Genomic DNA, 16,729 nt, shown 5'->3' with positions numbered 1-16,729 from the left:
CCTTTCATGCAGGAAAGGGTAGGGTATATATAGGCCCCAAACTGGTTTGAATTTGGAGCTCAAAAATGTCACCTCCCGGATTTTCAGGGTCCTGGCGGTACTATCGCTAGATTGGGCGGTACGACCGCCTGGCAGCTCAAAGACTGAGCCTTTGGATGGTGCCACAACTTGACAAGGGCGGTTGCACCGCCTAGTCTCGATCCAAGACTGAGCCTAGGCGGTGCCACTACTTGACTGGGGCGGTTGCACCACTCAGTCTCGCTCGGAGACTAAGCCCAAGCGGTGCCACTGCTTGACCTGGGTGGTTGCACTGCCCAACTTTCCTGGGAGACCATCTCTTGGGCGGTGCCATTGTCGACCCTGGCGGTGCCACCGCCTGGCAGGAATTCTGGTCCGAATGGGTTGATCCATTCGACCCAATTTGGGTCTATCAGGGGCCCAATTGCCCCCAGATTAAGTTAATGCGATCACCTCCCATTCCTAACTTAATCTACATGCTAACTACAATATTTCTTAAGACATTTACTACAACTTGCTCCGGTGCATCAATCGCTTCTTCCGGCAAGCTTCCGAGGAACTTCCGGCGAACATCCGATGAACCTTCGGCGATGCTCCGACACACTTCCAGCAAACTCCTGGACTTGCAATGATCCACTTGGCGAGTTCCGACGAGCTTCTTTGGCAAGCTCCTGGACTTCTCGGATTTGTTCCCGCAGAACCTCCGATGACCGTCCGGACTTCCGTCGAACTCTCGAACTCCCAACGTGATAATAGTCTTGACTCCGGTGCAACTCCTGCTGCATATCTTACTTCCATCATAGTTAATCCTGTACATGTAAAACAAAACTTCGATCGAGACAATTAATCCTAAGCAATTAACTAGGTTGTCCGGCATGTCATTGGTCCCTCGACGCTTCGTCCGATTATTCGATGCATCATCCTCTCCTGCGGCCTTTTGCCTAATCGGCTAGTTGACTCCGCAACTCCGATATCCTTGGCATAATACCCGCTCTTCTTGGCCCAATGCCCGAGTCCATGGCCCGAAGCTTTCTGTCGATACGTCGACCGATCCACCGGCCCGACGTCCAATCTTCTGACATGTTCCTCCGGCACAACATGATTTTTCCTGCTTTAATTGTCTCATCCAGATCGAAGCATCCTGCGTCACTCAAAACACAGATTAAAACATAAACACAATTATCGATTGTTTTCATCATCAAAATACAAGATTCAACAATCTCCCCCTTTTTAATGATGACAACCAATTGATGAAAGAGTTAAACTTAACTCCCGGAGTTTAAACAAACTCCCCCTATCAATATGCCATATTGATAGAACCTTGAATTCAAACTGAATTCAAGTCATTGCAATATTCATCATTAATACTTGCAACATGTCATCATGAACTTATGCATAAACTTAGGCATAACATCATACTTCTCCCCCTTTGTCATCAACAAAAAGGAGAAGTCCAACTATTCTTGTGTTTGGAATATAAGTTCAACTCATTGCATGAAAAAAATAATATCCATTTTTACCATCATACAAGTTTGTTATCATCAAAGATATACATGGTAGTACGATAGCAAGTTTACAATATACAAGCTAGCAAAAATTTTTCAACGTTTTAAGACACGCAAGCTAGCAATTTTGAGATGTTCAAGAAAGCAACTATTGCTTCTTGAAATATGCAAGTTGCAAGCTATCAAATTTTGCTTCCTTTGCAATGTTTGAGCTCGCAATTTTGCTTCCATTGCAAAGTGCATGTTTAGCATGTTTAGCATCTTGAGATAGCAACTGTTTGCTTCTCTTTAGACTACAAGCTAGCAATTTTTACGATATGCAAGTTTTACTACATATAAGCTAGCAACAATTTTGAAAGCAAGTGCAAGATAGCTTTCTTGTGTAAGCTCATGATTCTTGCTTCATATTGTAATGTGCAAGTTGCAAGTTTTACTTCTTAAAATAGGCAAGATAGCACATTTGCTTGAGATTATAAGATAGTATTTCTTGCTTCTTTCGAGATAGCAATTCTTTGCTTCTCTTTAGATTGCAAGATTTGCAATTCATTGGTAGTGTTCATGATAGCAAGTTCTTTCAATGAAATGATCGAGCTAGCAAATTTTTCTTCCTTTGAAATATGCAGGCTAGTAAACTAACTCCCCCTTTATCATTATCGAAAAGAATGGAGAAATCAATAGCTAAAAAATTTAATCATTATACAAGCCATATTACAAAATCATGTCATGATATCAAAAAAATTCAAGGACATGATTCATTCGACAAATCTTTTTAATAGAGCAAAAGAATTATACAACCAAGGATCATGATTAAAATATATCAATATTATAGATCAAGTCATGATTCGTGATTCATCATATAGCAAATTAATTTTCAATCATCACATAAGGCATTTAAAGAATTTTTGAAACATAGGATAATGATTAATTTAAGCATGCAATGTTTCAATCAAATTCAAGTCATGAATACCAATACTTTCATATTGTGAGTATCAATTCATGAATACCAAAAGATATTATTTGTGATTCCAATTTTACAAGATCAAGATTATGATTTAGATAAAACTTATTTAAATCAAATCGTTAACTTGAAACTCATAATCAAATCATCAAAATCAATTTTGAGATTCACAAAATATCATGAAATCATTAATCTCGATCAGATGGGAAAAGTAATTTTTAAGTGATTCTTTTTCATCTAAACATGCCTTAGTCTTTATATGCTAAATCAAGATAAGCATGAAAGTTCAAGACGTGAAGGCAAAATCTTATAAAACAACTCATCAAGCAAGATTTTAAACATCTATTTTCAAGCCATATAAAAAGTAAGTCAAGGATTCAATTATCTCATGTCATGAATTCCAACATGCATCTCAAATTATCAACATCACATTAAAAAGATATTTCAAAAGATATATCGATAAGTGATTCATTTGTATCATTTCATTTATTCGGAAGATTCTCCTCTTTAGTAAATAAATCTAGGAGAACAAAATGAATTAAGGGAGATATAACATGATTGAAGCATTGAACATGATTCATATTTAAAATGTGTCTCATGTCATAAGTATGAATTAAGCATTTGTGATATCCGAATTCATTCTCAAAGTCACATTCAATAAATTCATACATGACAAGCATAGATTTATTGAAAAGTCGATAAGATAGAGGATCGTATTTTGTTTTTATAAATTTCTATTTATGTGATTTGCTTCTTATAAGCATGCCTTTACCTTTAATAAAACAAGTGTCAACATTTAAGACGGAAAGGTAAATTTCATAAAACAAATCATCAAGCAAGATTCCATGATAACATCATTTTAATATCTTGATATTCATCATCAAGTATGATTTCAAAAAGTATGTTCAATAGAAATCATTAAGACCAAATGCATGATACACTTATTTATTTTCAAAATATTCATCATGTTTATTTTCATGAGATTTACAAGATTGGTAAAATAAATTTATTAATCTCAATAGGATAGAAAATTCATTTCCATTTCATACAATTGATTTTATGTGAGGGTATTCAAGTCTTTTATGAAAATATATATCATCATTTAAAATCGAAACATAAGTTTTGTCATGAAACCGTCAAGACCAAACACATCATGATATCACATCTATCATCAAAAGACTATCAAGAAATTTATACATAGATGTACATGCACTATGCCATCTTAATATGTCATGAGAATGTCATCTTAATTCGTCATAAAATTGATTAGACAAAAAACATGTTAATCTAAAATGAGAGTTTTAAATCAACATTTACTTCAAAAACTCATGCATGACATAAAGTCATCAAGATACACATGCATGGATTAATCCTAAGCATTATCACATATCATATAATTATCATCCCTAATGTTGCATACATCATTCAACATTTCAAAACATAACATGCATGAAACCTTAGCAATATACTTTTCATGATCAAATTTTTAATTTTTCAAAAATGCTAAAAAGAAAAACATGATATAATTTTTGAAAAATATTTTTTTATTTCCTATTCCTACTATCTAAATTAAGCACTCATGAAAAACTTCAAGTAATTTCAAAAGAATTCAAGAGAGTTGAGTTACTTACCTTGTAGTCAAAGCCCGTCAAAGCCCAATTCGCCGTTTCACCTTTGTAAGTTCTTGATTCATCCTTGGTTGCCTTTTTCTTCTTTGGCCTTTTCCTCTGTTCAAGTTCATTGTTTATTTTAGATTTTTGTTTAATAAATTTATTAAGATTTAGTGTTCGAAGTTCAAGTTTATCATTGTCCTCATCACTTGAGTCATCGCTCAAGTGGTATTCATTTGTCCGGAGTTCCAAATCCTTCCTATTCTTTGGAAGGTGGTTCAAGTGCTCATCGGGTTCAAAATGTTCCAAAAGTGTCATTTCATAGGTCATTAATGACCCGATTAATTCATCTAATGGAAAATCATTTAAATTTTTTATCTCTTGTATTGCGGTTATTTTAGGATCCCACCTTTTCGGAAGGGATCTTAAGATCTTGCTTACGAGATCAAAATTTGAAAAAGATTTACCAAGAACTCTTAGATTATTGACGACATCCGTGAAATGGGTGTACATGTCGCCTATAGTCTCGCTTGGTTACATTTGAAAAAGCTCAAAATCATGCAATAAAATGTTAACTTTCGAGCCTTTGACTCTACTAGTTCCCTCATGCGTGATTTCAAGTGTTCGCTAAATATCAAAAGTCGTTTCGCACGTAGAAATCTGATTGAACTCATTTTTGTCCAAAGCGCGAAATAAGGCAAGGCATTCATAGCCTTTGCGTTTAAAGAAAAATACTTCTTCTCCAAATCCGACCATTCGTTCAACGATTTAGAGGGAAGTTGAAAACCGTTTTCAACAATATTCCATAAATCCAAATTCATAGAAATCAAGAAAACTCTCATTCGAGTTTTCCAATAAGTGTAGTCCAATCCGTTAAACAATGGTGCATGAACAACCGATAAGCCCTCTTGAAAGCCACGAAGAGCCTTTTCTCTCGGGTGTAAATCCGAAATGAGAAATACCGAGCTCTGATACCAATTGTTAGGATCAAGAGCACTAAGAGGGGGTGGGGGTGAATTAGTGCCGCGGAAAACTTTCGACGATTGAAACTGCGTTTGTACGTTGAAATCCGATTCCGACATAAAAATCGTTTCGTGCAGATAATAATTTTGAAAGCTTATGAAAATATATTTGAAGTAAAGTAAGGAAGGCAGTTTGCAGTTAAGATAAATAGCACAAAGGAAATGCAAACCAGATTTAAGAGTGGTTCGGTCAAACGTGACCTACATCCACTTTCGACTTCCTCCTCCGATGAGGTCACCGACGTCCACTAGAGGCCTTCCTTCAATAGGTGAAGGCCAACCACCCTTTTACAGTTTCACTCTTTTGACGGGCTTAGGAGACAACCCTTACAGAATTTCTCTCCTCTTTTGAAAGCTCAAAACTTGGAAGAAAAGAGGGAGGAGAACTTCTAGCCTTTATAACACTTGTGATCTCTAAAAATCATAAAGTAAGATCAAGCTTTCGGTCTCTTTCATGCATGAAAGGGTGGGGTATATATAGGCCCCAAACTGGTTTGAATTTGGAGTTAAAAAATGTCACCTCCCGGATTTTCGGGGTCCTGGCGGTACTACCGTCAGACTAGGCAGTACGACCGCCTGGCAGCTCGGAGACTGAGCCTCTGGGCGGTGCCACTGCCTAACAGGGGCGGTTGCATCGCATAGTCTCGCTCGGAGATTGAGCCCAAGCGGTGCCATCGCCTGACTAGGGTGGTTGCACCGCCCAGTCTCGCTCGAAGACTAAGCCCAAGCGGTGCCACCGCCTGACCTGAGTGGTTGCACCGCCCAGCTTTCTTGGGAGACCATCTCCTGGGTGGTGCCACCGCCGACCCTAGCGGTGCCATCGCTTGGCAGGAATTCTAGTCCGAATGGGTTGATCCATTCGACCCAATTTGGGTCTATCGAGGGCCCAATTGTCCCCAGATTAAGTTAATGGGATCACCTCTCATTCCTAACTTAATCTACATGCTTACTACAATATTTCTTAAGACATTTACTGCAATTTGCTCCGTTGCGTCAATCGCTTTTTCCGGCAAGCTTCCGGCGAACTTCCGGCAAACATCCGACGAACCTTCGGCAATGCTCCGGCAGACTTCCGACAAACTCCTGGACTTACGACGATCCACTTGGCAAGTTCTGATGAGCTTCTTTGGCAAGCTCCTAGACTTCTCGGATTTGTTCCCGTAGGACCTCCGACGACCGTCCGGACTTCCGTCGAACTCTCGAACTCCCAACGTGATCATAGTCTTGACTCCGGTGCAACTCCTGCTGCATGTCTTATTTCCATCGTAGTTAATCCTACACATGTAAAATAAAACTTCGATGGAGACAATTAATCCTAAGTAATTGACCAAGTTGTCCGGCATGTCATTGGTTCCTCGACGCTTCGTACGATTATTCGGCGCATCATCCTCTCTTGCGGCCTATTGCCCAATCGGTCAGTTGACTCCACAACTCCGATATCCTTGGCACAATACCCGCTCTTCTTGGCCCAATGCCCGAGTCCATGGCCCGAAGCCTTCTATCGATACGTCGACCGATCCACTGGCCCGATGTCCAATCTTCTGATATGTTCCTCCGGCACAACATGATTTTTCTTGCTTTAATTGTCTAATCCTGATTGAAGCATCCCATATCACTCAAAATGCAGATTAAAACATAAACACAATTATCAATTGGTTTCATCATCAAAATATGAGATTCAACATTTAAGTCTATATGTCATGGCTCTAATACGCTCTGTGATCTGATATGGGCCATAAAAATATGGGGATAGCTTCATGGAGGCTCATGTATTGATGGAGATTTGCTTGTATGGCTATAGGCAAAGATAAACCTAATCTCCTACTGAAAATTCTGTAGCTTGCTGTTTCATTCTAGCTTGAGCGGTAGAGAGATTATCCTTTAGCAAATGTAGTAGTTTGCCCCTATCAATTAAATCTTGGTCGACCTGATTTATCTTGGCCGAGCCAATTACATACTTTGGAATCATAAGGGCCGACCGACCATACAATGCTTTATATGCGGAACATTTTGTAGATGAATGATATACCAGCATTCGGCATTCGGCCTAGGGAAGTCATTTCGCCCACTCCTTTGGCCGGTCACTAGAGAAACACCGAAGGTATATCTCTAAACACATGTTCACCACCTTTGTTTAGCCATTAGTTTGTGGATAATATGCTGTGCTAATCTTGAGTTTGGTGCATTGTAACTGAAATAACTCGGTCCAAAATTTACTAGTGAAGATCCTACCACGATCACTTATAATTGACCTTGGCATCCCATGCAATTTAACAATATTTTCTATGAAAATATGAGCAATGCTAGCAGTAGTATAGGGATTTTGCACAGCATAAAAATGAGCATATTCTGTAAGTCGATCAACCACCACGAGAATTGTGCTTTTACCTTTGGAAGGTGGCAGCCCTTCGATGAAGTCCATGGAGATGTTAGTCCACACCAAGTCTGATATGGGTAATGGTTTTAGCTTCCCTGGACTCGCCATTATTTCACCCTTTCGCTGTTGACATATATCACATTGTGCCACATATTTAAAAATAATTTTTTCATCCCTCTACAATAAAAATTTTGCTTCACTCTTTTGTAGGTTCTCAAAAATCCGGAGTACCCTACTGAAGGTGTGGAGTGCATTTCGTGCAGGATGAGTTTGATGCAAGGGGAGTCGGGTATAAGCACAATGTGACCTTTGTAGCTTAGATCCCTCGAATCCCAAGTGTAGTGTGCTATTACGCTTAGATCCTCCTCCAATTTTTTTATGATATTACTGATCTCTTGATCCTTCTTCCATTCCTCCCTAATGTCTTTAAGCAAGTCGGTGGTAGGAAGAGAGATGGTTAAAAATTTAGCTTGCTTAGGTAGCCATGAGAATGTATCTGCAATAACGTTTTCTTTCTCTTTTTTGTAAATACTTACATAATCAAATCCTAGAAGTTTGGTTACCTATTCTTGTTCCTCAAGGGATGATATCTTCTATTCCAAAAAGTACTTGAGGCTTCTATGGTTGGTTTTAATTTGAAATCACCGGTCAATCAGGTAGGGTCTCCACCTCGTTACTAAAGCCTCAAAAAGAGTTTGATTCATAACAGCCTTTGTTGGTGAAATATTTAATAAATAAACTATTGTTGCAATTGCTTCTGCCCAAAACTGATTTGGAATGTGTTTTCCTTTAAGCAAACTTCTTGCCATTTCAACAATAGTCTGATTCTTACGTTCAGCTACACCATGTTGCTCCGGTGTATATGGTGCTGTCAATTCTCTGTGAATACCATTTTCTTTACAAAAATAACTAAACTAATTAGATAAAAATTCATCACCTCTATCTGTCCGAAGTGTCTTTATATATCTACCACTTTGCCTTTCTACAAGTGCCTTGAATTTTTAAAAATTATCAAATATTTCAAATTTCAGTTTCAGAAAATATACCCAACTCATGCAGCTATAATCATCAGTAAACAATAGAAAATATTGACTTCTATCAAATAATTTTGTATTCATAGGTCCACATAAGTCAATATGAATTAATTCAAGATAATTAGATGCTTTCCATACTTTTCCAACAGGAAATGGTTTTTTACTTTGTTTGTCATAAATACATCCTTCACATACATCAAGTGTATTAATTTTAGGCAATTTGAAAACTTTTTTTTTTTTGTTTAACAACCTTAAACTACTAATGTTAAGGTATCTATATCTTAAATGTCATAGATTAAACTCATTCTTTTGAGTTACGATAAAAGTATGCTTTTTAATATTTGAAACATCAAGTGAAAATATCTTGTTTTGCGTTATGCAAATATTTACTCTAATTAAACCAGATTTTTATCTTTAAGGTATGGTATGAAACCAAGTGTAAGCTATCTAAGAATTTTTTGTTGTATTGCGTATGCTTTGGTGAATTCATAAAATCATCACAAGCTTGATGAAAAATCTAAAAAATGTATCTTAATTAGTTATTCCTTACAATTGAAAGCATATCGATTATATAATAAGTTATTATTAACAGAAATATTGTGTTTGATGAAAGGGCAAATTGGAATTGGGAGACCAATAAAGGTGGAACACAAATTCAGATTACAATAGAACTAGACACTCCGTAGAATCGAATGACAAATCCTACTTCAACAAATTCATCATCAACCTCACCCAATAGCAATTCAAATTTTGATTCCTTAAATGAAACCCCTCCAAGAAATTTCAGATCACTAACAGAAATTTATAACTCAACATTTGCTTTGTTTATTTCAGATCCTATATTTTTTAAGGAAGTAGTTGAAAAAGAGGAATGGCGAAAAGCAATGAAGGAGGAAATCAAGTCAATTGAGAAGAATGAAACTTGGGAGCTAATGGATCTACCGAAAGAAAAGAAAGCTATTGGATTAAAATGGGTGTTTAAAACAAAGTTTAATGCAGATGGAAGTATCCAAAAGCATAAAGCTCGACTTGTAACAAAAGGATATTCACAGCAATAAGTTATTGATTTTGATGATACTTTTTCTTCAGTTACTAGATTCGAAACCGTGAGAACTTTCTTGGCTTTAGATGCTCACTTGAGTTGGCCTGTTTATCAATTTGATGTGAAATCTACGTTTTTAAATGGAGATTTACACGAAGAGATTTTTATTGCTCAACCCGATGGTTTTTTGGTTAAAGGATATGGATAAATGGTGTATAGGCTAAGAAAAGCTCTTTATGAGCTTAAACAAGCTCCAAGGGCATGGTATAGTAAAATTAATTATTATTTTCTTCAAAATGGATTTAAGAGGAGCAATAATGAGCCTACTCTTTATCTAAAGAATTAAGGTGAACATAATATTCTAATGGTTTACCTCTATGTTGATGATATAATATATATGGGTTCATCTAACTCTTTTATAGCAGAATTTAAAAAGTATATGATAGATAAGTTTGAAATGTCAGATGTAGGTCCACTGCATTATTTTCTTGGGTTGGAAGTGAAGCAAGGATAAGATGAAATTTTTATTTCATAAAGAAAATATGCAATGGATCTACTCAAAAAATCTAATATGATTAATTGCAAAGCTACAGCAACACCCATGAATATAAATGAGAAATTGAAACTTGAAGATGGTACATATTTGACAAATGTAAGATACTATAGAAGTTTGGTTGGAGGTTTGATTTATCTAACTCATATTCGATCAAATATTACCTTTTCTATTGGTGTAGTATATAGGTTTATGCATAACCCAAGCATCTCAGAGCTGTTAAAAGAATTCTGCATTATATTGCTAGAACTATATATTATGGTATTTGGTATTCTCATAATTTTAAATGTAAATTATTTGGTTTCACTGATAGTGATTGGGCAAGAGCTTTAGATGATAGAAAGAGTACTTCATGCAATATTTTTAGCCTTGGGTCAGGAGCTATATCTTGGAGTTCAAAAAAACAAGTAACAATTGCGTTATCAACATCAGAAGCAAAATATGTAGCCGCAACATCAGCAGCTTGTCAACATCATAGCTTAGAAGACTTATTAAAGATATTCATCAAGAATAAAAAGAAGCAACGAAAATATTTTGGGATAACAAAGCCATGAGTGTAATGACGAAGAATCTAACATTTCATGGAAGAACAAAGCATATAGAGATACGCTATCATTTCATCCGAGATCTTGTAGCAAGTGGAGCCATAGCGATGAAGTATTATGGAACAGATGAACAAGTTGCAGATATCCTCACTAAGTCACTTTCAGTTCAAAAGCATGTTTATTTCATGTCGCAAATCAGTGTATATAACTATGAATCGATGGAGAGTGTTGAGAATTGATTCATGGTAGTTATCTAGGTAGTTATCATGTTTTGGATAGTTTTAGGCATGTTTCAAGAAGTGGCCCATGATCTAGAAGTTATATGATAGTTCCTATAACTATCTCAATCATGGGTGACATGGGGAGTGAGGTAGTAACCACTAGGTCCTATAAATAAGACCGTCGTAGTTTATGAAGCAAAAGAGAAGAATAATACACTTGGGAATATCTTGAAAGTGTTCTATGTCAATCCTCTTGTTTTAAATACTACATCGGTTTTCTTGATCGAAAGGATTCCTTTTAATTGCATCGTAGTATTCTGTTTTTTATCGTTTGCTTGCTCCTCCATCCCTGATACTATGATAAAATATGAAATATAATTACAGAGTGTGTTTGATATAGTGAACTTGATGGCTATTTATACATATTAGCAAAGATGATTTTTCTCAACTACTCAGAGATTTTCTTATGCAGTTAAAAAAATTTTATCTTCTATCATCGACTACCACTGTGGGCCGGTCCCTAGCCTTGTCGTCCTCAGGAACCCCACCGGCCGCGACATCGGCAGTCGGTACGAGTTGGGGCAGGTGCTCGACCGTGGCTAGTTCGGCGTCACCTACCTCTGCACCAACAAGGCCACGGGGGAGCACCTCGCCTGCAAATCCATCTCCAAAAAGAAACTATGCTAGGCTGTGGCTCATCAAGGACGTGCGCAGGGAGGTTGAGATTATGAGGCACTTGTCTGCCAACCCCAACATCGTGAGCCTCCACGACACCTACTAAGACGACTGCGACGTCCACATCGTGAGGGAGCTCTTCAATCGAATCGTCGCCGGTGGGGCATTGCACCGGAAGGGCGGCGACCGCCATCACATGCACCATCGTACAAGTCATTCAGGTCTGATCTCTGCACCCTGCTTGCTTTAAATTTTGCACTATGAGGTGTTCTTTTGTATCTTCTGTGCAACTACTCATGTTTCCTACCTAGTGATTCATGAAGTGGTGTGCTGTTTTTTAGAATCACTGAAACTTAACCCCTAGTAAAAGGTTACAATAAAGATGTTTACTCAAGTAACAGGTTACGACAAGAACCAACATCTCTGGCAAGGATTAACAATTTCCATGGAGGATCAACTTGCCTTGAAAAGAATATTGATAATCGGTGTAACATCCATCCATCTTGATTTAAATTTGGTCTTTCCTTCCATTGTAGCGAGATGGAGTCCTTCCCTGAATGAATAAGTATTTTGAACCAGTGGTAGCTCGACCTCTGCAATTTGGAACCATTCAACAGATGGTCAACCAGCAATTTTGGATCTGACAAAAGACAACCCAGGCCTGATGGGATATGCAAGCTACAGCAAGAGTATGGTTTAATATCTTAAAAAAACATTCTACAAATTAAATTGTACATATTGCTTATCATATACATATTTAGTTTTGCTAAGTTTTATCGTTGCTATTATTGTAGCTGTAAGTGGTTTGATATTGTCCATCCAAATACGTAGCGAGCGGTGGATAGAGATGGAAATGTGCCCATCGTATATCCTTACTCTTGCCTGCTTATCCAATATCATCATGATACTACTGGTATAGATATGGGCTAATCTCTAAATGTGTTTTTATTTCTAAACGAATTTGAATATATGACTTACCAAAAAAAAATTGAATATTTGAAGTTGTTAATAGTTTTTACATGTAAACACATTTTTTTCTTATGCTTCTTGTATTAATATATTTTAAATTTTATTTATAAAATAAATATGATCGATCAATTTGAATTAGTTATTTAAACATTTTTTTTCATGCCGTCCGCAATTCATGTAATGTTCCCATATTCCTCCAGCTAAAATCCATAATCCTTATCCTTTTTCTTTTTTTTGACAAATAAGGTTATTGAATTTAATATTTTTCTGATATCTATATCTGAATTGGTATCCAGTGATTCAAAAATGTATAGGAACATGAAACCCTTGGATTTTCTACTATATGATTGGTTTTTACCATTATGCTGCCTTGTTGTGAGCATCTCGATATAATAAATCATTATATTTCTTTTTATTATTAGTATTTGTTTTACCTGCTTGCCATGCTTATATGACTAGTATCATTTATACTTGCAAATCCAAGGCAGCTACATTACAATATTGGGACTTATATCATATGGGATCTCAGAGTTAGCCCATCCTGTTTTTGCAACCCTTTCTGAGCAAGGTGCTGTTTCAATGCGATAGATAGTTACACTAATTGATCATGATCTGTGCTGTCAGATATCTACAATATTGGTTTATGGGTTTGACATCAGAAAGTGTTATCCATCTTCTCTAACAGTGCAAGAAGTCTATGTTCAAGAGGGATAGTTGGTCCAAGTTTGATTTAAGGAGGAAGATAACACTTTGATTGTGCAATCCAAGTAAGATGACCATCTGGATAGGCAGCATGCCTTTCAATTTATTGGCCTACTCCACTTCAACAAATTCCAAAGTTTTTAATCCTTCCATTTAGCTTTAGTTTTTAACTTAATGTTAGATAAGGCCCTATTCTTGACAAAGCTGTGTTGGCCTTCTGCGAGCATTGTCACTATTATTGGCATTTCTTTGGTTAAAATCAAATTTCTACTTAATTATCGTCCCTCGAAGACCTCTATATATACACCATTTTTCTTATCTCCTTTCAAGTTGGCATCCCCATCTTCTGTTTTCCTTTTTTCTTCACCTCTTCGGACAATCTTGCACTTGGCCTTTTGTGTAAACCAGGTGCAATATTGCAGCCGAGAGAGGAAGGACAAGATGCCGGCGATGGTGATGTCAAATGCGGGGCCTAGTGGTGCAAAGAAATTTGAGGGAAGGATCACAATATATGTTGTAATATGTGGAATAATTGCAGCCACGGGAGGCCTCATGTTTGGTTATGACATTGGGATATCAGGTAAATTCCATTTTATATTAATTCAGTAGTAGATTTATTTGTTATATTATCTAGCATCGGAAGTATGGCCAGGTTTGTCTTGGTTTGTCATCATAGGTTAAATAAGATAATTAGACGTACTTTTTACAAAAAGAAAGGGAACAACTTGTTATTGAGGTTTTAACTACAACAGGAAGATGATTGTTTATTTTCTTTACTTGACATAAGCCCATTGGATGGTATTAATAATCCAATCTCCACCTCCATTGCAGAGAGATAGATGGTCTATCATACAAGATAGGTGATGGTTGCTTGCAGATCTTGTAATAACTTTGCTTGGGATTCCATGCATGGATTTTCCACTTGGTTGTGTGATGGTTGTTTCTCTTTGTCATCAACTGCCTCATATGTTGCTTTTGCCTAAATCCTTCCCTAGATTTATTTGTTTTATTATCTAGCATCGAAAGTATGGCCAGGTTTGTCATAGGTTAAATCAGATAATTAGACCTACTTATTATAAAAGAAAAAAACAAAAGGAACAACTTGTTATTGAGGTACAACAGGAAGATGATTGTTTATTTTCTTTAGTTGACATTAGCCCATTTGATGGTATTGATAATACGGTGAGAAAGATGCTCTATCATACAAGATAAGAGATGGTTGCTTGCAGATCTTGCTTGGATTTTCCACTTGGTTGTGTGATGGTTCTTTCTCTTTGTCATCAACTGCCTCATATATGTTGCTTTTGCCTAAAGCCTTCCTCATTCAGCTCCAATCTATTTCTGATCATGGAGCTAATCAATCGTATCTGTACGGTCAATCTGCAGGGGGAGTGACATCTATGGATGACTTCTTGGAGGAGTTCTTCCCTGCGGTCTTTGAGAGGAAGCACAAAGCCAAGGAAGACAACTATTGCAAGTTTGATAACCAAAACCTTCAGCTTTTCACTTCATCATTGTACCTTGCTGCCTTGGTAGCCAGCTTCGTAGCTTCGAAGATTTGCACGAAACATGGCCGGAAGCTCACTATGCAAGCAGCATCAATATTCTTCTTGGTTGGTGTCATCCTGAACGCAGCTGCTGTGAACATTGCCATGCTGATCATCGGAAGGATTCTCCTCGGAGTTGGTGTTGGATTTGCCAATCAGGTTTGCTCTACTTTCTTTTTCATACAATTTTTCATTCTAGAGTTTCTCTTCTCTTCAGTTTCCGTCTCAATTTCCCTATTAACTTCCAATTTCTCCTGGAAGATGTATCTTTTGTTAAACTCACTTTCCGTGTCATATGTTTGCCACTATTATTCATCCTGTAGGCAGTTCCTCTATTCTTGTCGGAGATCGCACCAGTTCACGTCCGTGGAGCCTTAAACATCCTCTTCCAACTTGACGTGACCATCGGGATCTTTGTGGCGAACATTGTAAACTACTTGGTATCCAATATCCACCCCTGGGGGTGGAGACTTGCGCTTGGCTTGGCTGGAGTGCCGGCGATGATGCTTTGCTTGGGCTCCATGGTGATTGCGGAGACCCCGACGAGCCTCATCGAGCGTGAGATGCTTATGGAAGGCTTGGCCATGTTGAAGAAGATCCGGGGGACCGACAATGTCGATGCAGAGTACGAGGAAATACTACACGCCTGCGAGATGGCACGACAGGTGAAGCAACCTTTCAAGAATCTCATGAAGAGAAGTAGCCGACCGCAATTGGTTATTGCCATCGTGATGCAAGTCTTCCAGCAGTTCACTGGGATCAACGCCATCATGTTCTATGCACCAGTCCTCTTTCAGACCATCGGATTTAAGAATGATGCTTCACTTCTTTCTGCGGTCATCACGGGGATCGTCAATGTTCTGTCTACCGTCGTATCAGTGGTCTTAGTGGACAAAGTCGGGAGGAGATTCCTGCTTCTTGAAGCTTGTGGCCAGATGTTGATCACACAGGTTAGGGACACAAGCCATGGGCATATTAAACATGTAAATTATAGATTACGAGGAATCGTTTGAAATATGAGATTCTAACTCAAGTGGGGGGTGATTTGCATGCAGGTGGCTATTGGAGGCATTTTGCTTGTGAATTTGAAAGCAACCAATGAGCTGGGACACGGAGTGGCAGTTTGGGTGGTGGTGCTCGTGTGCCTATTCGTTTCGAGCTTTGCTTGGTCTTGGGGTCCACTTGGCTGGTTGATTCCTAGTGAAACTTTCCCCCTGGCGACGAGGACCGCCGGCTATGCCTTTGCCGTCAGCTCCAACATGCTTTTCACCTTTGTCATTGCCCAAGCTTTCCTATCTATGATGTGTCATCTACGTGCCGGGATCTTCTTCTTCTTTGGTGCATGGATTGTGGTGATGGGTCTGTTCGTCATCTTCTTATTGCCCGAGACCAAGAACGTACCGATCGATGAAATGACCGAGAAGGTTTGGAAGCAACATTGGTTCTGGAAGAGATTCATGGATGAGGAAGAAGACAAAAAACACTCCGTCTAAGACTCAATGATTTGTGTTTACCTTGAGGATGTCGGGGCTAACCTCGTCAACATGATCTTTATGTCGAGTTCATTATTTAATACTTTTATCGATATATAATCTTTATTTTTGAATAATAATATTGTAAGAAAATGAGGTTATCATTTTGTTTTGTCTTCGTGTTATGCTAATATATATAACTAAATAAAATATAATTATAAAATTAAAATTAATAAAACTATTATTTTGAATAGATTTGATCATAAAACAACATAACCAAAAATAATTTTCGAGTTAATTATTTAATATTTTTATCAATATATAATCTTCCCTTTTGAATATTGATATCCTAAGAATATGAGACTATTGTTTTGTTTTATCTTCGTGTTATGCTAATATTTGTAACTAAATAAAATATAATTATAATATTAATATTAATTAAAATATTATTTTGAGTAGATTTTATCATAACACAACAT

At 37.4% G+C, this 16,729-nt stretch overlaps 2 protein-coding genes across 2 annotated transcripts in view; one reads left to right on the top strand and one right to left on the bottom strand.

The window, feature by feature from the left end:
• LOC135652979 (probable inorganic phosphate transporter 1-4) overlaps positions 1–11,765 on the bottom strand; it is a 34,810-nt gene extending 23,045 nt beyond the window's left edge. Inside the window, exons 1-2 of the mRNA XM_065174382.1 lie at positions 11,660–11,765; positions 11,390–11,538 (exon numbers count right to left, since the gene is read on the bottom strand). Of these exons, the coding sequence (XP_065030454.1) occupies positions 11,390–11,538; positions 11,660–11,765 (255 nt within the window). The remainder of the gene's footprint in view (positions 1–11,389; positions 11,539–11,659) is intronic.
• A 2,775-nt stretch (positions 11,766–14,540) lies between these two features.
• LOC135652461 (sugar transport protein MST4-like) lies at positions 14,541–16,317 on the top strand. The gene is made up of 3 exons (XM_065173402.1): positions 14,541–14,937; positions 15,102–15,728; positions 15,834–16,317. The coding sequence occupies exons 1-3, from the start codon at positions 14,632–14,634 to the stop codon at positions 16,269–16,271; spliced, it is 1,371 nt and encodes a 456-aa protein (XP_065029474.1). The 5' UTR covers positions 14,541–14,631; the 3' UTR covers positions 16,272–16,317.
• The last annotated feature ends 412 nt before the right edge of the window (positions 16,318–16,729 follow it).

The sequence above is a fragment of the Musa acuminata genome, chromosome BXJ3-11 (assembly GCF_036884655.1).
Source record: "Musa acuminata AAA Group cultivar baxijiao chromosome BXJ3-11, Cavendish_Baxijiao_AAA, whole genome shotgun sequence".
Taxonomy (NCBI): domain Eukaryota; kingdom Viridiplantae; phylum Streptophyta; class Magnoliopsida; order Zingiberales; family Musaceae; genus Musa; species Musa acuminata.
Note: the sequence above shows the minus strand (reverse complement) of the source record. Positions and strands in the feature narration are given on the sequence as shown.

Excerpts from the sequence above, each read along its gene's own strand:
- LOC135652461 (XM_065173402.1), top strand. The coding sequence starts at position 14,632 with ATGGATGACTTCTTGGAGGAGTTCTTCCCTGCGGTCTTTGAGAGGAAG. Across the intron at positions 14,938-15,101 it reads GTGTTGGATTTGCCAATCAG|GCAGTTCCTCTATTCTTGTC; the intron begins GTTTGCTCTACT and ends TTCATCCTGTAG. Across the intron at positions 15,729-15,833 it reads GCCAGATGTTGATCACACAG|GTGGCTATTGGAGGCATTTT; the intron begins GTTAGGGACACA and ends ATTTGCATGCAG.